Source organism: Panulirus ornatus, chromosome 18 (genome assembly GCF_036320965.1).
Source record: "Panulirus ornatus isolate Po-2019 chromosome 18, ASM3632096v1, whole genome shotgun sequence".
NCBI lineage: Eukaryota > Metazoa > Arthropoda > Malacostraca > Decapoda > Palinuridae > Panulirus > Panulirus ornatus.
In genome coordinates this window covers 43,932,478-43,956,574 of record NC_092241.1, presented here as the reverse complement: position 1 = coordinate 43,956,574, position 24,097 = coordinate 43,932,478, and the positions used below count along the sequence as shown (strand labels likewise).

The window sequence follows — 24,097 nt, the reverse complement described above, 5'->3', positions numbered from 1 at the left end:
CTTTCACCCTCCTGCATGTTCAGGCCCCGATCACACAAAATCTTTTTCACTCCATCTTTCCACCTCCAATTTGGTCTCCCTCTTCTCCTCGTTCCCTCCACCTCCGACACATATATCCTCTTGGTCAATCTTTCCTCACTCATTCTCTCCATGTGACCAAACCATTTCAAAACACCCTCTTCTGCTCTCTCAACCACGCTCTTTTTATTTCCACACATCTCTCTTACCCTTACGTTACTTACTCGATCAAACCACCTCACACCACACATTGTCCTCAAACATCTCATTTCCAGAACATCCATCCTCCTGCGCACAACTCTATCCATAGCCCACGCCTCGCAACCATACAACATTGTTGGAACCACTATTCCTTCAAACATACCCATTTTTGCTTTCCGAGATAATGTTCTCGACTTCCACACATTCTTCAAGGCCCCCAGAATTTTCGCCCCCTCCCCCACCCTATGATCCACTTCCGCTTCCATGGTTCCATCCGCTGCCAGATCCACTCCCAGATATCTAAAACACTTCACTTCCTCCAGTTTTTCTCCATTCAAACTCACCTCCCAATTGAATTGACCCTCAACCCTACTGTACCTAATAACCTTGGTCTTATTCACATTTACTCTTAACTTTCTTCTTTCACACACTTTACCAAACTCAGTCACCAGCTTCTGCAGTTTCTCACATGAATCAGCCACCAGCGCTGTATCATCAAAGAACAACAACTGACTCACTTCCCAAGCTCTCTCATCCCCAACAGACTCCATACTTGCCCCTCTTTCCAAAACTCTTGCATTCACCTCCCTAACAACCCCATCCATAAACAAATTAAACAACCATGGAGACATCACACACCCCTGCCGCAAACCTACATTCACTGAGAACCAATCACTTTCCTCTCTTCCTACACGTACACATGCCTTACATCCTCGATAAAAACTTTTCACTGCTTCTAATAACTTGCCTCCCACACCATATATTCTTAATACCTTCCACAGAGCATCTCTATCAACTCTATCATATGCCTTCTCCAGATCCATAAATGCTACATACAAATCCATTTGCTTTTCTAAGTATTTCTCACATACATTCTTCAAAGCAAACACCTGATCCACACATCCCCTACCACTTCTGAAACCACACTGCTCTTCCCCAATCTGATGCTCTGTACATGCCTTCATCCTCTCAATCAATACCCTCCCATATAATTTGCCAGGAATACTCAACAAACTTATACCTCTGTAATTTGAGCACTCACTCTTATCCCCTTTGCCTTTGTAGAATGGCACTATGCACGCATTCCGCCAATCCTCAGGCACCTCACCATGAGTCATACATACATTAAATAACCTTACCAACCAGTCAACAATACAGTCACCCCCTTTTTTAATAAATTCCACTGCAATACCATCCAAACCTGCTGCCTTTGCCTTGCAAATATACATACCTATATATTTTTCCCTGGGGATAAGGGAGAAAGAATACTTCCCACATATTCCCTGCGTGTCGTAGAAGGCGACTAGTTATATATATATAATTACATATATATATATGTAGGTATGTATATTTGCGTGTGTGTACGTATGTATATACATGTGTATGGGGGTGGGTTGGGCCATTTCTTTCGTCTGTTTCCTTGCGCTACCTCGCAAACGCGGGAGACAGCGACAAAAAAAAAGATATATATATATATATATATATATATATATATATATATATATATATATATATATATATATATATATATATATATTATTATGTATATATATATATATATATATATATATATATATATATATATATATATATATATATATATTTTCTTTTCTTTCAAACTGTTCGCCATTTCCCGCATTAGCGAGGTAGCGTTAAGAACAGAGGGCTGGGCCTTTGAGGGAATACCCTCACCTGGCCCAATTCTTTGTTCCTTCTTTTGGAAAATTAAATAATAAAAATAAAAGAGAGAGGAGGATTTCCAGCCCCCCGCTCCCTCCCCTTTTAGTCGCCTTTTACGACACGCAGGGAATACGTGGGAAGTATTCTTTGTCCCCTATCCCCGGGGAAAATATATATATATATATATATATATATATATATATATATATATATATATATATATATATATATATATATATATATATATATATATATATATATATATATATATATAAGGGGGTGACTGTATTGTTGACTGGTTGGTAAGGTTATTTAATGTATGTATGACTCATGGTGAGGTGCCTGAGGATTGGCGGAATGCGTGCATAGTGCCATTGTACAAAGGCAAAGGGGATAAGAGTGAGTGCTCAAATTACAGAGGTATAAGTTTGTTGAGTATTCCTGGTAAATTATATGGGAGGGTATTGATTGAGAGGGTGAAGGCATGTACAGAGCATCAGATTGGGGAAGAGCAGTGCGGTTTCAGAAGTGGTAGAGGATGTGTGGATCAGGTGTTTGCTTTGAAGAATGTATGTGAGAAATACTTAGAAAAGCAAATGGATTTGTATGTAGCATTTATGGATCTGGAGAAGGCATATGATAGAGTTGATAGAGATGCTCTGTGGAAGGTATTAAGAATATATGGTGTGGGAGGCAAGTTGTTAGAAGCAGTGAAAAGTTTTTATCGAGGATGTAAGGCATGTGTACGTGTAGGAAGAGAGGAAAGTGATTGGTTCTCAGTGAATGTAGGTTTGCGGCAGGGGTGTGTGATGTCTCCATGGTTGTTTAATTTGTTTATGGATGGGGTTGTTAGGGAGGTAAATGCAAGAGTCCTGGAAAGAGGGGCAAGTATGAAGTCTGTTGGGGATGAGAGAGCTTGGGAAGTGAGTCAGTTGTTGTTCGCTGATGATACAGCGCTGGTGGCTGATTCATGTGAGAAACTGCAGAAGCTGGTGACTGAGTTTGGTAAAGTGTGTGGAAGAAGAAAGTTAAGAGTAAATGTGAATAAGAGCAAGGTTATTAGGTACAGTAGGGTTGAGGGTCAAGTCAATTGGGAGGTGAGTTTGAATGGAGAAAAACTGGAGGAAGTGAAGTGTTTTAGATATCTGGGAGTGGATCTGGCAGCGGATGGAACCATGGAAGCGGAAGTGGATCATAGGGTGGGGGAGGGGGCGAAAATTTTGGGAGCCTTGAAAAATGTGTGGAAGTCGAGAACATTATCTCGGAAAGCAAAAATGGGTATGTTTGAAGGAATAGTGGTTCCAACAATGTTGTATGGTTGCGAGGCGTGGGCTATGGATAGAGTTGTGCGCAGGAGGATGGATGTGCTGGAAATGAGATGTTTGAGGACAATGTGTGGTGTGAGGTGGTTTGATCGAGTAAGTAACGTAAGGGTAAGAGAGATGTGTGGAAATAAAAAGAGCGTGGTTGAGAGAGCAGAAGAGGGTGTTTTGAAATGGTTTGGGCACATGGAGAGAATGAGTGAGGAAAGATTGACCAAGAGGATATATGTGTCGGAGGTGGAGGGAACGAGGAGAAGAGGGAGACCAAATTGGAGGTGGAAAGATGGAGTGAAAAAGATTTTGTGTGATCGGGGCCTGAACACGCAGGAGGGTGAAAGGAGGGCAAGGAATAGAGTGAATTGGAGCGATGTGGTATACAGGGGTTGACGTGCTGTCAGTGGATTGAATCAAGGCATGTGAAGCGTCTGGGGTAAACCATGGAAAGCTGTGTAGGTATGTATATTTGCATGTGTGGACGTGTGTATGTACATGTGTATGGGGGGGGGTTGGGCCATTTCTTTCGTCTGTTTCCTTGCGCTACCTCGCAAACGCGGGAGACAGCGACAAAGTATAAAAAAAAAAAAAAAAAAAAAAAAAAAAAAAATATATATATATATATATACATGTCTGTGTGTGTGTATGTGTATGTGTGTGTGTGTGTGTGTGTGTGTGTATGTGTAAATGAATGTCGACTGCTTACCGTAAATGCCACAAAGAAGGACACAGGAACAAGGATGAGGATGATCCTCCACTTCTGGTAAGGTCCGTAGGAACCCACCTTCTCCAGCATCTGATCGAAGTCCCGCGCCATGGTCGCGCCTGGATGGCTGCCGTCCCCCATGCTGGAACTGTAGTTGCAACTGGTTACATAACATTGACGTAGGCACATACGTCTAGTTGTATATCAAACTGATAAATGAGACGCCCATGATCATTATTGGAGATGTAGTTAGACCTCAATATAATATAAAGTAAATTTTGTTACTTCATTCACAGAAAAGAAGTAATGATTGTAGGTAGATTCTAACAACTAATTCCGATTGGATTTTCTGGACTGGTGAAAAAAGAGAAAGACAGTAGTTTATCGCTTCAGCAGAAGACTGTTCTTTTCTTTTTACTCAGATCATTCATGACCTAATGTTAGGCAAGAACATATTAGATCTATTGCTGACCATAGGAAGGAACCCATTTATCTCTCATGAACTGGTAAAGCTATATATCACTGTCTACTATATCACCAAACTTACCGTGAATTATCTTCTGGACATTAAAGAAAATGTGACAATAATTACCACATTCTATTGAAGTGAACCTTGATAAAATGCATCAGGATATCAGGAATGTGGTCTGCATTAAGCTTCTGGATGCAGAGTTCAACATTTCTGATGTAACTTAAATGAAATGCATCTTAAGAGAGATGGAATCTTTACAGAAAGAAAAGCAGAAGTAATGAACATGAAATTCCACGCTCAACAAATAGGAAATAGAATATTTACTTACACTTAGATGCATGAAAGATGCTTACACTTAGTGACAAGCTATGAGCTCATGGACTATATCATACAAATTATTTTTTATTTTGTCTTTTTTTATTTTGCTTTGTCGCTGTCTCCCGCGTTTGCGAGGTAGCGCAAGGCAACAGACGAAACAAATGGCCCAACCCACACCAATACACATGTATATACATACACGTCCACACACGCAAATATACATACCTATATATCTCAATGTACACATATATATACACACACAGACACATACATATATACCCATGCACACAATTCACACTGTCTGCCTTTATTCATTCCCATCGCCACCTCGCCACACATGGAATACCATCCCCCTCCCCCCTCATGTGTGCGAGGTAGCGCTAGGAAAAGACAACAAAGGCCCCATTCGTTCACACTCAGTCTCTAGCTGTCATGCAATAATGCCCGAAACGACAGCTGCCTTTCCACATCCAGGCCCCACACAACTTTCCATGGTTTAACCCAGACGCTTCACATGCCCTGATTCAATCCACTGACAGCACGTCAACCCCGGTATACCACATTGATCCAATTCACTCTATTCCTTGCCCGCCTTTCATCCTCCTGCATGTTCAGGCCCCGATCACTCAAAATCTTTTTCACTCCTTCTTTCCACCTCCAATTTGGTCTCCCACTTCTCGTTCCCGCCACCTCCGACACATAATCCTCTTGGTCAATCTTTCCTCACTCATTCTCTCCATGTGCCCAAACCATTTCAAAACACCCTCTTCTACTCTCTCAACCACGCTCTTTTATTTCCATAAATCTCTCTTACCCTTACATTACTTACTCGATCAAACCCCCTCACACCACACATTGTCCTCAAACATCTCATTTCCAGCACATACACCCTCCTGCGCACATATATATATATATATATATATATATATATATATATATATATATATATATATGTATATATATATATATATATATATATATATATATATATATATATATTTGCTTTGTCGCTGTCTCCGGCGTTTGCGAGGTAGCGCAAGGAAACAGACGAAACAAATGGCCCAACCCACCCCCATACACATGTATATACACACACGTCCACACACGCAAATATTCATACCAATACATCTCAATGTACACATATACATACACACACAGACACATACATATATACCCATGCACACAATTCACACTGTCTGCCTTTATTCATTCCCATCGCCACCTCGCCACACATGGAATACCATCCCCCTCCCCCCTCATGTGTGCGAGGTAGCGCTAGGAAAAGACAACAAAGGCCCCATTCGTTCACACTCAGTCTCTAGCTGTCATGCAATAATGCCCGAAACGACAGCTGCCTTTCCACATCCAGGCCCCACACAACTTTCCATGGTTTAACCCAGACGCTTCACATGCCCTGATTCAATCCACTGACAGCGCGTCAACCCCGGTATACCACATTGATCCAATTCACTCTATTCCTTGCCCGCCTTTCATCCTCCTGCATGTTCAGGCCCCGATCACTCAAAATCTTTTTCACTCCTTCTTTCCACCTCCAATTTGGTCTCCCACTTCTCGTTCCCGCCACCTCCGACACATAATCCTCTTGGTCAATCTTTCCTCACTCATTCTCTCCATGTGCCCAAACCATTTCAAAACACCCTCTTCTACTCTCTCAACCACGCTCTTTTATTTCCATAAATCTCTCTTACCCTTACATTACTTACTCGATCAAACCCCCTCACACCACACATTGTCCTCAAACATCTCATTTCCAGCACATACACCCTCCTGCGCACATATATATATATATATATATATATATATATATATATATATATATATATATATATATATATATATATTTGCTTTGTCGCTGTCTCCGGCGTTTGCGAGGTAGCGCAAGGAAACAGACGAAACAAATGGCCCAACCCACCCCCATACACATGTATATACACACACGTCCACACACGCAAATATTCATACCAATACATCTCAATGTACACATATACATACACACACAGACACATACATATATACCCATGCACACAATTCACACTGTCTGACTTTATTCATTCCCATCGCCACCTCGCCACACATGGAAAACCATCCCCCTCCCCCCTCATGTGTGCGAGGTAGCGCTAGGAAAAGACAACAAAGGCCTCATTCGTTCACACTCATTCTCTAGCTGTCATGCAATAATGCCCGAAACCACAGCTCCCTTTCCACATCCAGGCCCCACACAACTTTCCATGGTTTACCCCAGACGCTTCACATGCCGTGATTCAATCCACTGGCAGCACGTCAACCCCGGTATACCACATCGATCCAATTCACTCTATTCCTTGCCCGTCTTTCACCCTCCTGCATGTTCAGGCCCCGATCACTCATAATCTTTTTCACTCCATCTTTCCACCTCCAATTTGGTCTCCCACTTCTCCTCGTTCCCTCCACCTCCGACACATATATCCTCTTGGTCAATCTTTCCTCAGTCATTCTCTTCATGTGCCCAAACCATTTCAAAACACCCTCTCCTGCTCTCTCAACCACGCTCTTTTTATTTCCACACATCTCTCTTACCCTTACATTACTTACTCGATCAAACCACCTCACACCACACATTGTCCTCAAACATCTCATTTCCAGCACATCCACCCTCCTACGCACAACTCTATCCATAGCCCACGCCTCGCAACCATACAACATTGTTGGAACCACTATTCCTTCAAACATACCCATTTTTGCTTTCCGATATAATGTTCTCGACTTCCACACATTCTTCAAGGCTCCCAGGATTTTCGCCCCCTCACCCACCCTATGATTCACTTCCGCTTCCATATATATATATATATATATATATATATATATATATATATATATATATATATATATATATATATATATATGAGCACCCGCTTGGAAGACGACCAGGGCCGACCAGAGGACGACGCCCATAATTAAGAACCATTGCAACACAAACCTCGCCAGGTGGTAGAGTGACCCGCAGTGTATTGAGACAGACTTCCCCAGAACTTTTAAAGGGGAAGTGAATGTTTATAGTTGTGTTACTGGAGTGATAGTTTTCATACATGGTGCTCTGACAAGAAAATAGTGAAATTGGAAAAGAATGTAGCTTAGACTTTGAAGCTTATTCTTTCGTTGAAATGTGAACAAATGGAGCATTTTTCAAAGTGATAGAGATGGAAAGCAAAAAGGTGTTTTTCATGAATGTACTGGAAAACTTGAGGTCCAGATAAACTTTTCGTCTGTCAAGACTTTGCTATGGCGGATGACCAACCACCTACCCTCATGTATCCAAGATATGGTTGTAGTTTGTGTAATGAAGACAATTGAGAAACATCATAAGCCAATATACCAGTTTCATGTTAAGAGAAGTGGACCAGGCAGTATGATACAGTGGTTAAATTGATGAAAACTACCATTGACGTTTGTGTAAATAAATTATGTATTTCCCTTTTCCATAGCCAGAGGTTGAACCATTATGTGACATTCATTTTTCATTTCATTTCAAGCTAGAAGTTTCAGTTTTCTCAATTATTTCTTACATTTTTCATATATATATATATATATATATATATATATATATATATATATATATATATATATATATATATATATATATATATATATATATATATATATATAAATATATATATATATATATATATATATATATATATATATATATATATATATATATATATATATATATATATATATTATCCCTGGGGATATAGAAGAAAGAATACTTCCCACGCATTCCTCACGTGTCGTAGAATGCGACTAGAGGGGAGGGGAGCGCGGGGCCAGAAATCCTCCCCTCCTTGTATTTTAACTTTCTAAAATGGGAAACAGAACAAGGAGGCACGCAGGGAGTGCTCATCCACCTCGTAGGCTCAGATTGGGGTGTCTAAATGTGTGTGGATGTAACCAAGATGTGAAAAAAGGAGAGATAGGTAGTATGTTTGAGGAAAGGAACCTGGATGTTTTGGCTCTGAGTGAAACGAAGCTCAAGAGTAAAGGGGAAGAGTGGTTTGGGAATGTCTTGGGAGTAAAGTCATGGGTTAGTGAGAGGACAAGAGCAAGGGAAGGAGTAGTACTACTCCTGAAACAGGAGTTGTGGGAGTATGTGATAGAATGTAAGAGAGTAAATTCTAGATTAATATGGGTAAAACTGAAAGTTGTTGGAGAGAGATGGGTGATTATTGCTGCATATGCACCTGAGCATGAGAAGAAAGATCATGAGAGGCAAGTGTTTTGGGAGCAGCTGAATGAGTGTGTTATTGATTTGATGCACAAGACCATGGGTTATAGTGATGGGTGATTTGAATGCAAAGATGAGTAATGTGGCAGTTGAGGGAATAATTGGTATACAAGGGGTGTTCAGTGTTGTAAATTGATATGAAGACCTTGTAGATTTATGTGCTGAAAAAGGACTGGTGGTTGGGAATACATAAGTATACATAAGTATACGTATGTAAGTAGGAGAGATGGCCAGAGAGCGTTATTAGATTACGTGTTAATTGACAGAAGCGCGAAAGAGAGACTTTTGGATGTTAATGTGCTGAGAGGTGTAACTGGAGGGATGTCTGATCATTATCTTGTGGAGGCGAAGGTGAAGATTTGTATGGGTTTTCAGAAAAGAAGAGAGAATGTTGGGGGGAAGAGGGTGGTGAGAGTAAGTGAGCTTGGGAAGGAGACTTGTGTGAGGAAGTACCTGGAGAGACCGAGTACAGAATGGAAAAAGGTGAGAACAAAGAAGGTAAGGGGAGTAGGGGAGGAATGGGATGTATTTAGGGAAGCAGTGATGGCTTGCGGAAAAGATGCTTGTGGCATGAGAAGCGTGAGAGGTGGGTTGATTAGAAAGGGTAGTGAGTGGTGGGATGAAGAAGTAAGATTATTAGTGAAAGAGAAGAGAGAGGCATTTGAACGATTTTTGCAGGGACAAAATGCAAATGAGTGGGAGATGTATAAAAAAAAAAAAGAGGCAGGAGGTCAAGAGAAAGGTGCAAGAGGTGAAATAGAGTGCAAATGAGAGTTGGGGTGAGAGAGTATCATTACATTTTAGAGAGAATAAAAAGATGTTCTGGGACTGGGAACTTCAGTGAAGGGGGCTAATGGGGAGGTGATAACAAGTAGTGGTGATATCAGGAGATGGAGTGAGTATTTTGAAGGTTTGTTGAATGTGTTCGATGATAGAGTGGCAGATATAGGGTGTTTTGGTCGAGGTGGTGTGCAAAGTGAGAGGGTTAGGGAAAGTGATTTTGTAAACAGAGAAGAGGTAGTAAAAGCTTTCCGGAAGATGAAAGCCGGTAAGGCAGCAGGTTTGGATGGTATTGTAGTGGAATTTATGGAAAAATGGGGTGACTGTATTGTTGACTGGTTGGTAAGGTAATTTAATATATGTATGATTCATGGTCAGGTGCCTGAGGAATGGTGGAATGTGTGCATAGTGCCATTGTACAAAGGCAAAGGGGATAAGAGTGAGTGCTCAAATTACAGAGGTATAAGTTTCTTGAGTATTCCTGGGAAATTATATGGGAGGGTATTGATTGAAAGGGTGAAGGCATGTACAAACCATCAGATTGGGGAATAGCAGTGTGGTTTCAGAAGTGGTAGAGGATGTGTGGATCAGGTGTTTGCTTTGAATAATGTATGTGAGAAATACTAAGAAAAACAAATGGATTTGTATGTAACATTTATGGATCTGGAGAATCACATGTTTACCAAATGGCATCCTAGCTTCGTCTCTTCGATGTATATCAACTGACTGTTATATTCCTCTCTTGTGTCCCCCCTGATGATGTGATTATTACACGAAAGTGCACTTGGGAACTTTTCGTGTTTCATTTTCCCCGTGGACTCATAGGAATATATATATATATATATATATATATATATATATATATATATATATATATATATATATATACACCCTCCTGCGCACAACTTTATCCATAGCCCACGCCTCGCAACCATACAACATTGTTGGAACCACTATTCCTTCAAACATACCCATTTTTGCTTTCCGAGACAATGTTCTCGACTTCCAAACATTCTTCAAGGCTCCCAGGATTTTCGCCCCCTCCCCCACCCTATGATTCACTTCCGCTTCCATGGTTCCATCCGCTGCCAGATCCACTCCCAGATATCTAAAACACTTTACTTTCTCCAGTTTTCCTCCATTCAAACTTACCTCCCAATTAACTTGACCCTCAACCCTTCTGTACCTAATAACCTTGCTCTTATTCACATTTACTCTTAACTTTCTTCTTTCACACACTTTACCAAACTCAGTCACCAGCTTCTGCAGTTTCTTACATGAATCAGCCACCAGCGCTGTATCATCAAGCGAACAACAACTGACTCACTTCCCAAGCTCTCTAATCCCCAACAGACTTCATACTTGCCCCTCTTTCCAAAACTCTTGCATTCACCTCCCTAACAACCCCATCCATAAACAAATTAAACAACCATGGAGACATCACACACCCCTGCCGCAAACCTACATTCACTGAGAACCAATCACTTTCCTCTATTCCTACACGTACACATGCCTTACATCCTCGATAAAAACTTTTCACTGCTTCTAACTTGCCTCCCACACCATATATTCTTAATACCTTCCACAGAGCATCTCTGTCAACTCCATCATATGCCTAGTCCAGATCCATAAATGCTACATACAAATCCATTTGTTTTTCTAAGTATTTCTCACATACATTCCTCAAAGCAAACACCTGATCCACACATCCTCTACCACTTCTGAAACCACACTGCTCTCTCCCAGTCTGATGCTATGTACACGCCTTCACCCTCTCAATCAATACCCTCCCATATAATTTATATATATTTATATATATATATATATATATATATATATATATATATATATATATATATATATATATATATATATATATATATATATATATATATATATATATATATATACACATATATATATATATATATATATATATATATATATATATATATATATATATATATATATATATATATATATATATATATATATCAAACTATTCGCCATTTCCCGCGTTAGCAAGGTAGCGATCAGAAGAGAGGACTGGGCCTCTGAGCGAATATCCTCACCTGGCCCCCTTCTCTCTTCCTTCTTTTGGAAAATAAGAAAACAAAAAAGAGAGGGGAGGATTTCCAGCCCCCCACTCCCTCCCCTTTTAGTCGCCTTCTAGAAAAACAAATGGATTAGAAAAACAAATGGATTTGTATGTAGCATTTATGGATCTGGAGAAGGCATATGATAGAGTTGATAGAGATGCTCTGTGAAAGGTATTAAGAATAAATGGTGTGGGAGGCAAGTTGTTAGAAGCAATGAAAAGTTTTTATCGAGGATGTAAGGCATGTGTACGTGAAGGAAGAGAGGAAAGTGATTGGTTCTCAGTAAATGTAGGTTTGCGGCAGGGGTTTGTGATGTCTCCATGGTTGTTTAATTTGTTTATGGATGGGGTTGTTAGGGAGGTGAATGCAAGAGTTTTGGAAAGAGGGGCAAGTATGCAGTCTGTTGTGGATGAGAGAGCTTGGGAAGTGAGTCAGTTGTTGTTTGCTGATGATACAGCGCTGGTGGCCGATTCATGTGAGAAACTGCAGAAGCTGGTGACTGACTTTGGTAAAGTGTGTGAAAGAAGAAAGTTGAGAGTAAATGTGAATAAGAGCAAGGTTATATGGTACAGTAGGGTTGAAGGTCAAGTCAATTGGGAGGTAAGTTTGAATGAAGAAAAACTGGAGGAAGTGAGGTGATTTAGATATCTGGGAGTGGATTTGGTAGCGGATGGAACCATAGAAGCGGAAGTGAATCATAGGATGGGGGAGGGGGCGAAAATTCTGGGAGCCTTGAAGAATGTGTGGAAGTCGAGAACATTATCTGGGAAAGCAAAAATGGGTATGTTTGAAGGAATAGTGGTTCCAACAATGTTGTATGGTTGCGAGGCGTGGGCTATAGATAGAGATGGGCGCAGGAAGGTGGATGTGCTGGAAATGAGATGATTGAGGACAATATGTGGTGTGAGGTGGTTTGATGGAGTAGGTAATAATATGGTAACAGAGATGTGTGGTGATTAAAAGAGTGTGGTTGAGAGAGCAGAAGAGGGTGTTTTCAAATGGTTTGGTCACATGGAGAGAATGAGTGATGAAAGATTGATCAAGAGAATGTATATGTCAGAGGTGGAGGGAACGAGGAGAAGTGGGAGACCAAATTGGAGGTGGAAAGATGGAGTGAAAAAGACTTTGTGTGATCGGGGGATGAACATGCAGGAGGGTGAAAGGCGTGCAAGGAATAAAGTGAATTGGAATGATATGGTATACCAGGGTCGACGTGCTGTCAATGGATTGAACCAGGAAATGTGAAGCATCTGGGGTAAACCATGGAAAGTTGTGTGGGGCCTTGATGTGGAAAGGGAGCTGTGGTTTCGGTGCACTATTACATGACAGCTAGAGACTGAGTGTGAACGAATGTTGCCTTTGTTGTCTTTTCCTAGCGCTACCTCGCTCACATGAGGTGGGAGGGGGGTTGTTGTTCCATGTGTGGCGAGGTGGAGTTGGGAATGAATAAAGGCAGACAGTATGAATTATGTACGTGTGTATATATGTATATGTCTGTGTGTGTATATATATACATTAAGTTGTATAGGCATGCATATTTGCGTGTGTTGACGTGTACTTATACACATGTGTCTGTGGGTGGGTTGGGCAATTCTTTCGTCTGTTTCCTTGCGCTATCTCGCTAACGCGGGAGACAGCGACAAAATAGAATAAACGAATAAAAAAAAAAAAATATATATATATATATATATATATATATATATATATATATATATATTTTTTTTTTTTTTTTTTTTTTTTTTTTTTGCTTTGTCACTGTCTCCCGCGTTTTCGAGGTAGTGAAAGGAAACAGACGAAAGAAATGGCCCAACCCACCCCCATACACATGTATATACATACGTCCACACACGCAAATATACATACCTACACAGCTTTCCATGGTTTAACCCAGACCCTTCAGATGCCCTGATTCAATCCACTGACAGCACGTCAACCCCGGTATACCACATCGATCCAATTCACTCTATTCCTTGCACGCCTTTCACCCTCCTGCATGTTCAGGCCCCGATCACACAAAATCTTTTTCACTCCATCTTTCCACCTCCAATTTGGTCTCCCACTTCTCGTTCCCTCCACCTCCGACACATATATCCTCTTGGTCAATCTTTCCTCACTCATTCTCTCCATGTGCCCAAACCATTTCAAAACACCCTCTTCTGCTCTCTCAACCAAGCTCTTTTTATTTCCACACATCTCTCTTACCATTACGTTACTTACTCGATCAAACCACCTCACACCACACATTGTCCTCAAACATCTCATTTCCAGCACATCCATCCTCCTGCGCACAACTCTATCCATAGCCCACGCCTCGCAACCATACAACATTGTTGGAACCACTATTCCTTCAAACATACCCATTTTTGCTTTCCGAGATAATGTTCTCGACTTCCACACATTCTTCAAGGCTCCCAGGATTTTCGCCCCCTCCCCCACCCTCTGATCCACTTCCGCTTCCATGGTTCCATCCGCTGCCAGATCCACTCCCAGATATCTAAAACACTTCACTTCCTCCAGTTTTTCTCCATTCAAACTTACCTCCCAATTGACTTGACCCTCAACCCTACTGTACCTAATAACCTTGCTCTTATTCACATTTACTCTTAACTTTCTTCTTTCACACTCTTTACCAAACTCAGTCACCAGCTTCTGCAGTTTCTCACATGAATCAGCCACCAGCGCTGTATCATCAGCGAACAACAACTGACTCACTTCCCAAGCTTTCCCATCCCCAACAGACTTCATACTTGCCCCTCTTTCCAAAACTATATATATATATATATTGTTACGAACACGTGTGTTTGTGTCCACGTGGTTCGTATATGTGTCTTGGTGTATCTCTGTGTATGACGTGTCTTGGTGTAGGGAGCGGCTTCTATCGGCCCAGATCTCACTTTCCCTGACCGTGTTGATTGCCTTAGTAATTATGTCTTGACCCAGACCTTGACCAGTCCATCTAGCACCCAAACGTCAGGTCGACGGCGTCAGGTCAACGGCGTCAGGTCCAACCATGGGAACTGCTACGATATGTCATCACGTGCGCTCGCTGCCGGCGTGGACAAAGGAACAGAGGAGTTTGGATGCACGCCACATGTGTAGGCCGGACCTTAGGCCTCCTTCAGCCAATCACGTCGAGAAGAGGGAGTGACAACCGGTCTCTTGACCTATCATGGGCAATTGTGTCTTTGTGACCTATAGTAGAACTAGGTGGCGGGTCGAGGCGTGGCCAGCTGTTCCTGCCTTGCTGGTCATTCAGATAAAAAGCTCAGACGATCGTCTGAGACCTTGATTCCTTCACCAGTCTCGCGCCCAGCAAGGTAATGTTGGCTTTCCCTGTCTCGAAGCCCGTAGCCACCGCTGCCCTAGGTTGTAAGATGTTACTGTGTCCCGTCAATTTTACCTAGGTTGTAAGATGTTTACTGTGTCATGCCAAGCTTAACTAAGCGTGACGACGATGTTTACGGTGTCACGCCAAGCTTAACTAAATGTAATGATATGTTACTGTGTCAAGCTTAACTAAGTATAACAATGATGTTTACTGTGTATGTTTACTGTGTCACGTCAGAATCTAACTGAATGTAATGCTATCGAACAGAGTGTCAACGGAAAGAGATCTCCTGGTTTGAAATCTTATCTGGAATGTTAACATATGTTCAATGTTACTCATGTTCAGTGTTAACGTAAATGATTCGTGCCTGATTTATGTGTTCACCTTGTACATTTGAATTCTTTTCATTATAAGTAATTCTAACCTTGGTGTTTGTTTTAACCCTATAACGTTAAGATAGCGTTATCCTGAGTTGTGCTATATTACAAATCTACCGTCCTTGCAAAGACGAGGACCAGTAGAGTATTTGTAACATATATGTTACGGGCGACCTTGCGATAATAAGTGTTGAGTTCGTAACAATATATATATATATATATATATATATATATATATATATATATATATATATATATATATATATATATATATATATATATATATATATATATATATATATATATATATATATATATTCCCTCAACTGCAACATTACTCATCTTTGCATTCAAATCACCCATCACTATAACCCGGTCTCGTGCATCAAAACCACTAACACACTCATTCAGCTGCTCCCAAAACACTTGCCTCTCATGATCTTTCTTCTCATGCCCAGGTCCATATGCACCAATTATCACCCATCTCTCTCCATCAACTTTCAGTTTTACCCATATTAATCGAGAATTTACTTTCTTATATTCTATCACAAACTCCCACAACTCCTGTTTCAGGAGTACTGCTACTCCTTCCCTTGCTCTTGTCCTCTCACTAACCCCTAACTTTACTCCCAAGACATTCCCAAACCACTCTTCCCCTTTACCCTTGAGCTTCGTTTCACTCAGAGCCAAAACATCCAGGTTCCTTTCCAAAAACATACTACCTATCTCTCCTTTTTTCACATCTTGGTTACATCCACACACATTTAGACACCCCAGTCTGAGCCTTCGAGGAGGATGAGCACTCCCCGCGTGACTCTTTCTTCTGTTTCCCATTTTAGAAAGTTAAAAAAAAAAAAATACAAGGAGGGGAGGATTTCTGGCCCCCCGCTCTCGTCCCCTCTAGTCGCCTTCTACGACACGCGAGGAATGCGTGGGAAGTATTCTTTCACCCCTATCCCCAGGGATAATATATATATATATATATATATATATATATATATATATATATATATATATATATATATATATGTATATATATATATATATATATATATATATATATATATATATATATATATATATATATATATATATATATATATATATATATACATATATATATATATATATATATATATATATATATATATATATATATATATATATATATTCTTTTCTTTCTTTCAAACTATTCGCCATTTCCCGCATTAGCAAGGTAGCGTTAAGAACAGAGGACTGGGCCTTTGAGGGAATACCCTCACCTGGCCCAATTCTCTGTTCCTTCTTTTGGAAAAAAAAAAAAAAAGAGAGGGGAGGATTTCCAGCCCCCCGCTCCCTCCCCTTTTAGTCGCCTTCTACGACACGCAGGGAATACGTGGGAAGTATTCTTAATCCCCTATATATATAATATATATATACATATATATATATATATATATATATATATATATATATATATATATATATATATATATATATATATATATATATATATATACATATATATGTTTATGGATGGGGTTGTAAAGGAGGTAAATGCAAGAGTCCTGGAAAGAGGGGCAAGTATGAAGTCTGTTGGGGATGAGAGAGCTTGGGAAGTGAGTCAATTGTTGTTCGCTGATGATACAGCGCTGGTGGCTGATTCATGTGTGAAACTGCAGAAGCTGGTGACTGAGTTTGGTAAAGTGTGTGGAAGAAGAAAGTTGAGAGTAAATGTGAATAAGAGCAAGGTTATTAGGTACAGTAGGGGTGAGGGTCAAGTCAATTGGGAGGTGAGTTTGAATGGAGAAAAACTGGAGGAAGTGAAGTGTTTTAGATATCTGGGAGTGGATCTGTCAGCGGATGGAACCATGGAAGCGGAAGTGGATCATAGGGTGGGGGAGGGGGCGAAAATTTTGGGAGCCTTGAAAAATGTGTGGAAGTCGAGAACATTATCTCGGAAATCAAAAATGGGTATGTTTGAGGGAATAGTGGTTCCAACAATGCTGTATGGTTGCGAGGCGTGGGCTATGGATAGAGATGTGCGCAGGAGGATGGATGTGCTGGAAATGAGATGTTTGAGGACAATGTGTGGTGTGAGGTGGTTTGATCGAGTAAGTAACGTAAGGGTAAGAGAGATGTGTGGAAATAAAAAGAGCGTGGTCGAGAGAGCAGAAGAGGGTGTTTTGAAATGGTTTGGGCACATGGAGAGAATGAGTGAGGAGAGATTGACCAAGAGGATATATGTGTCGGAGGTGGAGGGAACGAGGAGAAGAGGGAGACCAAATTGGAGGTGGAAAGATGGAGTGAAAAAGATTTTGTGTGATCGGGGCCTGAACATGCAGGAGGGTGAAAGGAGGGCAAGAAATAGAGTGAATTGGAGTCATGTGGTATACAGGGGTTGACGTGCTGTCAGTGGATTGAAGCAAGGCATGTGAAGCGTCTGGGGTAAACCATGGAAAGCTGTGTAGGTATGTATATTTGCGTGTCTGGACGTGTGTATGTACATGTGTATGGGGGGGGGGGGGTTGGGCCATTTCTTTCGTCTGTTTCCTTGCGCTACCTCGCAAACGCGGGAGACAGCGACAAAGTATAAAAAAAAAAAAAAAAAAAAAAAAATATATATATATATATATATATATATATATATATATATATACACATGTATATATACATACACATTCACACGCACATATACACACACACACACACACATATACATATATATACATATGAAAAATGTAAGAAATAATTTAGAAAACTGAAAATTCTAGCTTGAAATGAAATGAAAAAATGAATGTCACATAATGGTTCAACCTCTGGCTATGGAAAAGGGAAATGTATAATCTATTTACACAAACGTCAATAGTAGTTCTCATCAATTTAACCACTGTATCAATAAGCCTCAATGTCTAAGCTACATTTTTTCCAATTTCACTATTTTCTTGTCAAAGCACCATGTATGAAAACTATCACTCCAGTAACACAACTATAAACATTTACTTCTCCTCTAAAAAAGTGGTATACATGGGGTGTTCAGTGTTGTAAATGGAAATGGTGAAGAGCTTGTAGATTTATGTGCTGGAAAAGGACTGGTGATTGGGAATACCTGGTTTAAAAAGCGAGATAAACATAAGTATACGTATGTAAGTAGGAGAGATGGCCAGAGAGCGTTATTGGATTACGTGTTAATTGACAGGAGCGCGAAAGAGACTTTTGGATGTTAATGTGCTGAGAGGTGCAACTGGAGGGATGTCTGATCATTATTTTCTGGAGGTGAAGGTGAAGATTTGTATGGGTTTTCAGAAAAGAAGAGTGAATGTTGGGGTGAAGAGAGTGGTGAGAGTAAGTGAGCTTGGGAAGGAGACTTGTGTGAGGAAGTACCAGGAGAGACTGAGTACAGAATGGAAAAAGGTGAGAACAATGGAAGTAAGGGGAGTGGGGGAGGAATGGGATGTATTTAGGGAATCAGTGATGGATTGAGCAAAAGATGCTTGTGGCATGAGAAGCGTGGGAGGTGGGTTGATTAGAAAGGGTAGTGAGTGGTGGGATGAAGAAGTAACATTATTAGTGAAAGAGAAGAGAGAGGCATTTGGACGATTTCTGCAGGGAAAAAATGCAATTGAGTAGATGTATAAAAGAAAGAGACAGGAGGTCAAGAGAAAGGTGCAAGAGGTGAAAAAGAGGGCAAATGAGAGTTGGGGTGAGAGAGTATCATTAAATTTTAGGGAGAATAAAAAGATGTTTTGGAAGGAGGTAAATAAAGTGCGTAAGACAAGGGAGCAAATGGGAACTTCAGTGAAGGGCGCAAATGGGGAGGTGATAACAAGTAGCGGTGATGTGAGAAGGAGATGGAGTGATTATTTTGAAGGTTTGTTGGATGTGTTTGATGATAGAGTGGCAGACATAGGGTGTTTTGGTCGAGGTGGTGTGCAAAGTGAGAGGGTTAGGGAAAATGATTTGGTAAACAGAGAAGAGGTAGTAAAAGCTTTGCGGAAGATGAAAGCCGGCAAGGCAGCAAGTTTGGATGGTATTGCAGTGGAATTTATTAAAAAAAAGTGGGTGACTGTATTATTGACTGGTTGGTAAGGTTATTTAATGTATGTATGACTCATGGTGAGGTGCCTGAGGATTGACATAATGCGTGCATAGTGCCATTGTACAAAGGCAAAGGGGATAAGAGTGAGCGCTCAAATTACAGAGGTATAAGTTTGTTGAGTATTCCTGGTAAATTATAAGGGAGGGTTTTAATTGAGAGGGTGAAGGCATGTACAGAGAATCAGATTAGGGAAGAGCAGTGTGGTTTCAGAAGTGGTAGAGGATGTGTGGATCAGGTGTTTGCTTTGAAGAATGTATGTGAGAAATACTTAGAAAAGCAAATGGATTTGTATGTAGCATTTATGGATCTCGAGAAGGCATATGATAGAGTTGATAGAGATGCTCTGGGGAAGGTATTAAGAATATATGGTGTGGGAGGCAAGTTGTTAGAAGCAGTGAAAAGTTTTTATCGAGGATGTAAGGCATGTGTACGTGTAGGAATAGAGGAAAGTGATTGGTTCTCAGTGAATGTAGGTTTGCGGCAGGGGTGTGTGATGTCTCAATGGTTGTTTAATTTGTTTATGGATGGGGTTGTTAGGGAGGTGAATGCAAGAGTTTTGGAAAGAGCGGCAAGTATGAAGTCTGTTGTGGATGAGAGAGCTTGGGAAGTGAGTCAGTTGTTGTTCGCTGATGATACAGCGCTGGTGGCTGATTGATGTGAGAAACTGCAGAAGCTGGTGACTGAGTTTGGTAAAGTGTGTGAAAGAAGGAAGTTAAGAGTAAATGTGAATAAGAGCAAGGTTATTAGGTACAGTAGGGTTGAGGGTCAAGTCAATTGGGAGGTAAGTTTGAATGGAGAAAAATTGGAGGAAGTAAAGTGTTTTAGATATCTGGGAGTGGATCTGGCAGCGGATGGAACCATGGAAGCGGAAGTGGATCATAGGGTGGGGGAGGGGGCGAAAATTCTGGGGGCCTTGAAGAATGTGTGGAAGTCGAGAACATTATCTCGGAAAGCAAAAATGGGTATGTTTGAAGGAATAGTGGTTCCAACAATGTTGTATGGTTGCGAGGCGTGGGCTATGGATAGAGTTGTGTGCAGGAGGGTGGATGTGCTGGAAATGAGATGATTGAGGACAATGTGTGGTATGAGGCGGTTTGATCGGGTAAGTAACGTAAGGGTAAGAGAAATGTGTGGAAATAAAAAGAACGTGGTTGAGAGAGCAGAAGAGGGTGTTTTGAAGTGGTTTGGGCACATGGAGAGAATGAGTGAGGAAAGATTGACCAAGAGGATATATGTGTCGGAGGTGGAGGGAACGAGAAGTGGGAGACCAAATTGGAGGTGGAAAGATGGAGTGAAAAAGATTTTGAGTGATATATATATATATATATATATATATATATATATATATATATATATATATATATATATATATATATATATATATATATATATATATATATATATACATATGTATATATCCATGGGGATATGGAAAAAGAATACTTCGCACATTCCTCGCGTGTCGTAAAAGGCGACTAAAGGGGACGGGAGCGGGGGGCTAGAAACCCTCCCCTCCTTGTATTTTAACTTTCTAAAAGGGGAAACAGAAGAAGGAGTCACGCGGGGAGTGCTCATCCTCCTCGAAGGCTCAGACTGGGGTGTCTAAATGTGTGTGGATGTAACCAAGATGTGAAAAAAGGAGAGATAGGTAGTATGTTTGAGGAAAGGAACCTCGATGTTTTGGCTCTGAGTGAAAAGAAGCTCAAGGGTAAAGGGGAAGAGTGGTTTGGGAATGTCTTGGGAGTAAAGTCAGTGCTTGGTGGTGGGAGTATGTTATAGAGTGTAAGAAAGTAAACTCTAGATTGACATGGGTAAAACTGAAAGAGGATGGAGAGAGAACGGTGATTATTGGTGCATATGCACCTGGGCATGAGAAGAAGGGTCATGAGAGGCAAGTGTTTTTCGAGCAGCAGAATGAGTGTGTTAGTGGTTTTGATGCACGAGACGCGGGATATAATGATGGGAGATTTGTATGGAAAGGTGAGTAATGTGGCAGTTCAGGGAATAAGTGGTACACATGGGGTGTTAAGTGCTGAAAATGGAAATGGTGAAGAGCTTGTAGATTTATGTGCTGAAAAAGGACTGGTGATTGTGAATACCTGGTTTAAAAAGAGAGATGTACATAAGTATACGTATGTAAATAGGAGAGATGGCCAGAGAGCGTTATTGGATTATGTGTTAATTGATAGGCGCGCGAAAGAGAGACTTTTGGATGTTAATGTGCTCAGAGGTTCAACGGGAGGGATGTCTGATCATTATCTTGTGGAGGCGAAGGTGAAGATTTGTAGAGGTTTTCAGAAAAGAGGAGAGAATGTTGGGGCGAAGAGAGTGGTGAGAGTAAGGGAGCTTGGAAGGACACTTGTGTGAGAAATTACCAGGAGAGACTAAGTACAAAATGGAATCAGGTGAAAAAAAAAGGACGTAAGGGGAGTAGGGGAATAATGGGATGTATTTAGAGAAGCAGTGATATCTTGCGCAAAACATGCTTGTGGCATGAGAAGCGTGGGAGGTGGGCATATTAGAAAGGGTAGTGAGTGGTGGGATGAAGAAGTAAGATTATTAGCGATAAAGAAGAGAGAGGCATTTGAACGATTTTTGCAGGGAAATACTGCAAATGAGTGGGAGATGTATAAAAGAAAGAGGCAGGAGGTCAAGAGAAAGGTGCAAGAGGTGAAAGAGAGGGCAAATGAGTGTTGGGGTGAGAGAGTATCATTAAATTTTAGGGAGAATAAAAAGATGTTTCGGAAGGAGGTAAATAAAGTGCGTAAGACAAGGGAACAAATGGGAACTTCAGTGAAGGGGGCTAATGGGGAGGTGATAACAAGAAGTGGCGATGTGAGCAGGAGATGAAGTGAGTATTTTGAAGATTTGTTAAATGTTTTCGATGATAGAATGGCAGATATAGGGTGTTTTGGTCGAAGTGGTGTGCAAAGTGAGAGAGTTAGGGAAAATTATTTGGTAAGCAGAGAAGAGGTAGTAAAAGCTTTGCGGAAGATGAAAGCCGGCAAGGCAGCGGGTCTGGGTGGTATTTCAGTGGTAATTATCAAAAAAGAGGGTGCCTGTATTGTTGACTTGTTGGTAAGGTTATTTAATGTATGTATGATTCATGGTGAGGTGCCTGAGGATTGGCGGAATGCTTGCATATCCACTTTGCCATTGTACAAAGGCAAAGTGGATAAGAGTGAGTGCTCAAGTTTGTTGAGTATTCCTGGGAAATTATATGGGAGGGTATTGATTGAGACGGTGAGGGCATGTACAGAGAATCAGATTGGGGAGGAGCAATGTGGTTTCAGAAGTGGTAGAGGATGTGAGGATCGGGTGTTTGCTTTGAAGAATGTATGTGAGAAATTCTTAGAAAAGCAAATGGATATGTATGTAGCGTTTATGGATCTGTAGAGGGCATATGATAGAGTTGATAGAGATGCTCTGTGGAAGGTATTAAGAATATATGGTGTGGGAGGCAAGTTGTTAGAAGCAGTAAAAAGTTTTTATCGAGGGTTTAAGGCATGTGTACGTGTAGGAAGAGAGGAAAGTGATTTGTTTTCAGTGAATGTAGGTTTGCGGCAGGGAAGTGTGATGTCTCTATGGTGGTTTAATTTGTTTATGGATGGGATTGCTAGGGAGGTGAATGCAAGAGTTTTGGAAAGAGAGGCAAGTATGCAGTCTCTTGTGGATGAGAGAGCTTGGGAAGTGAGTCAGTTGTTGTTCGCCGATGATACAGACCTGATGGCTGATTCGTGTGAGAAACTAGAGAAGCTGGTGACTGAATTTGGTAAAGTGTGCGAAAGAAGAAAGCTGAGAGTAAATATCAATAAGAGCTAGGTTATTAGGTACAGTAGGGTTGAGGGACAAGTCAACTGGGAGGTAAGTTTGAATGGAGAAAAACTGGAGGAAGTGAAGTGTTTTAGATATCTTCGAGTGGATTTGGCAGCGGATGGAACCATAGAAGCGGAAGTGAATCATACTATGGGTGGGGGAGGGGGCGAAAGTTCTGGGAGCGTTGAAGAATGTGTGGAAGTCGAGAACATTATCTCGGAAAGCAAAAGTGGGAATGTTTGAAGGAATAGTGGTTCCAACAATGTTATATGGTTGCGAGGCGTGGGCTATAGATAGAGTTGTGCGGATGAGGGTGGATGTGCTGGAAATGAGATGTTTGAGGACAATATGTGGTGTGAGGTGGTTTGATGGAATAGGTAATAATAGGTTAAGAGAGATATGTGGTAATAAAAAGAGCGTGGTATACCGGGGTTGACGCTCCAAATCACTCTATTCCTTGCCCTCCTTTCACCCTCCTGCATGTTCAGGCCACGATCACACAAAATCTTTTTCACTCCATCTTTCCACCTCCAATTTGGTCTCCCACTTCTCCTCGTTCCCTCCACCTCCGACACATATATCCTCTTGGTCAATCTTTCCTCACTCATTCTCTCCATGTGCCCAAA

At 40.9% G+C, this 24,097-nt stretch overlaps 1 protein-coding gene across 1 annotated transcript in view; it reads right to left on the bottom strand.

The window, feature by feature from the left end:
- The window catches only part of LOC139755041 (solute carrier family 22 member 7-like), a 160,999-nt gene that overhangs the window by 30,096 nt on the left and 106,806 nt on the right, over positions 1-24,097 (bottom strand). Inside the window, exon 2 of the mRNA XM_071673010.1 lies at positions 3,922-4,069. Within this exon, the coding sequence (XP_071529111.1) occupies positions 3,922-4,062 (141 nt within the window). The 5' untranslated portion in view covers positions 4,063-4,069. The remainder of the gene's footprint in view (positions 1-3,921; positions 4,070-24,097) is intronic.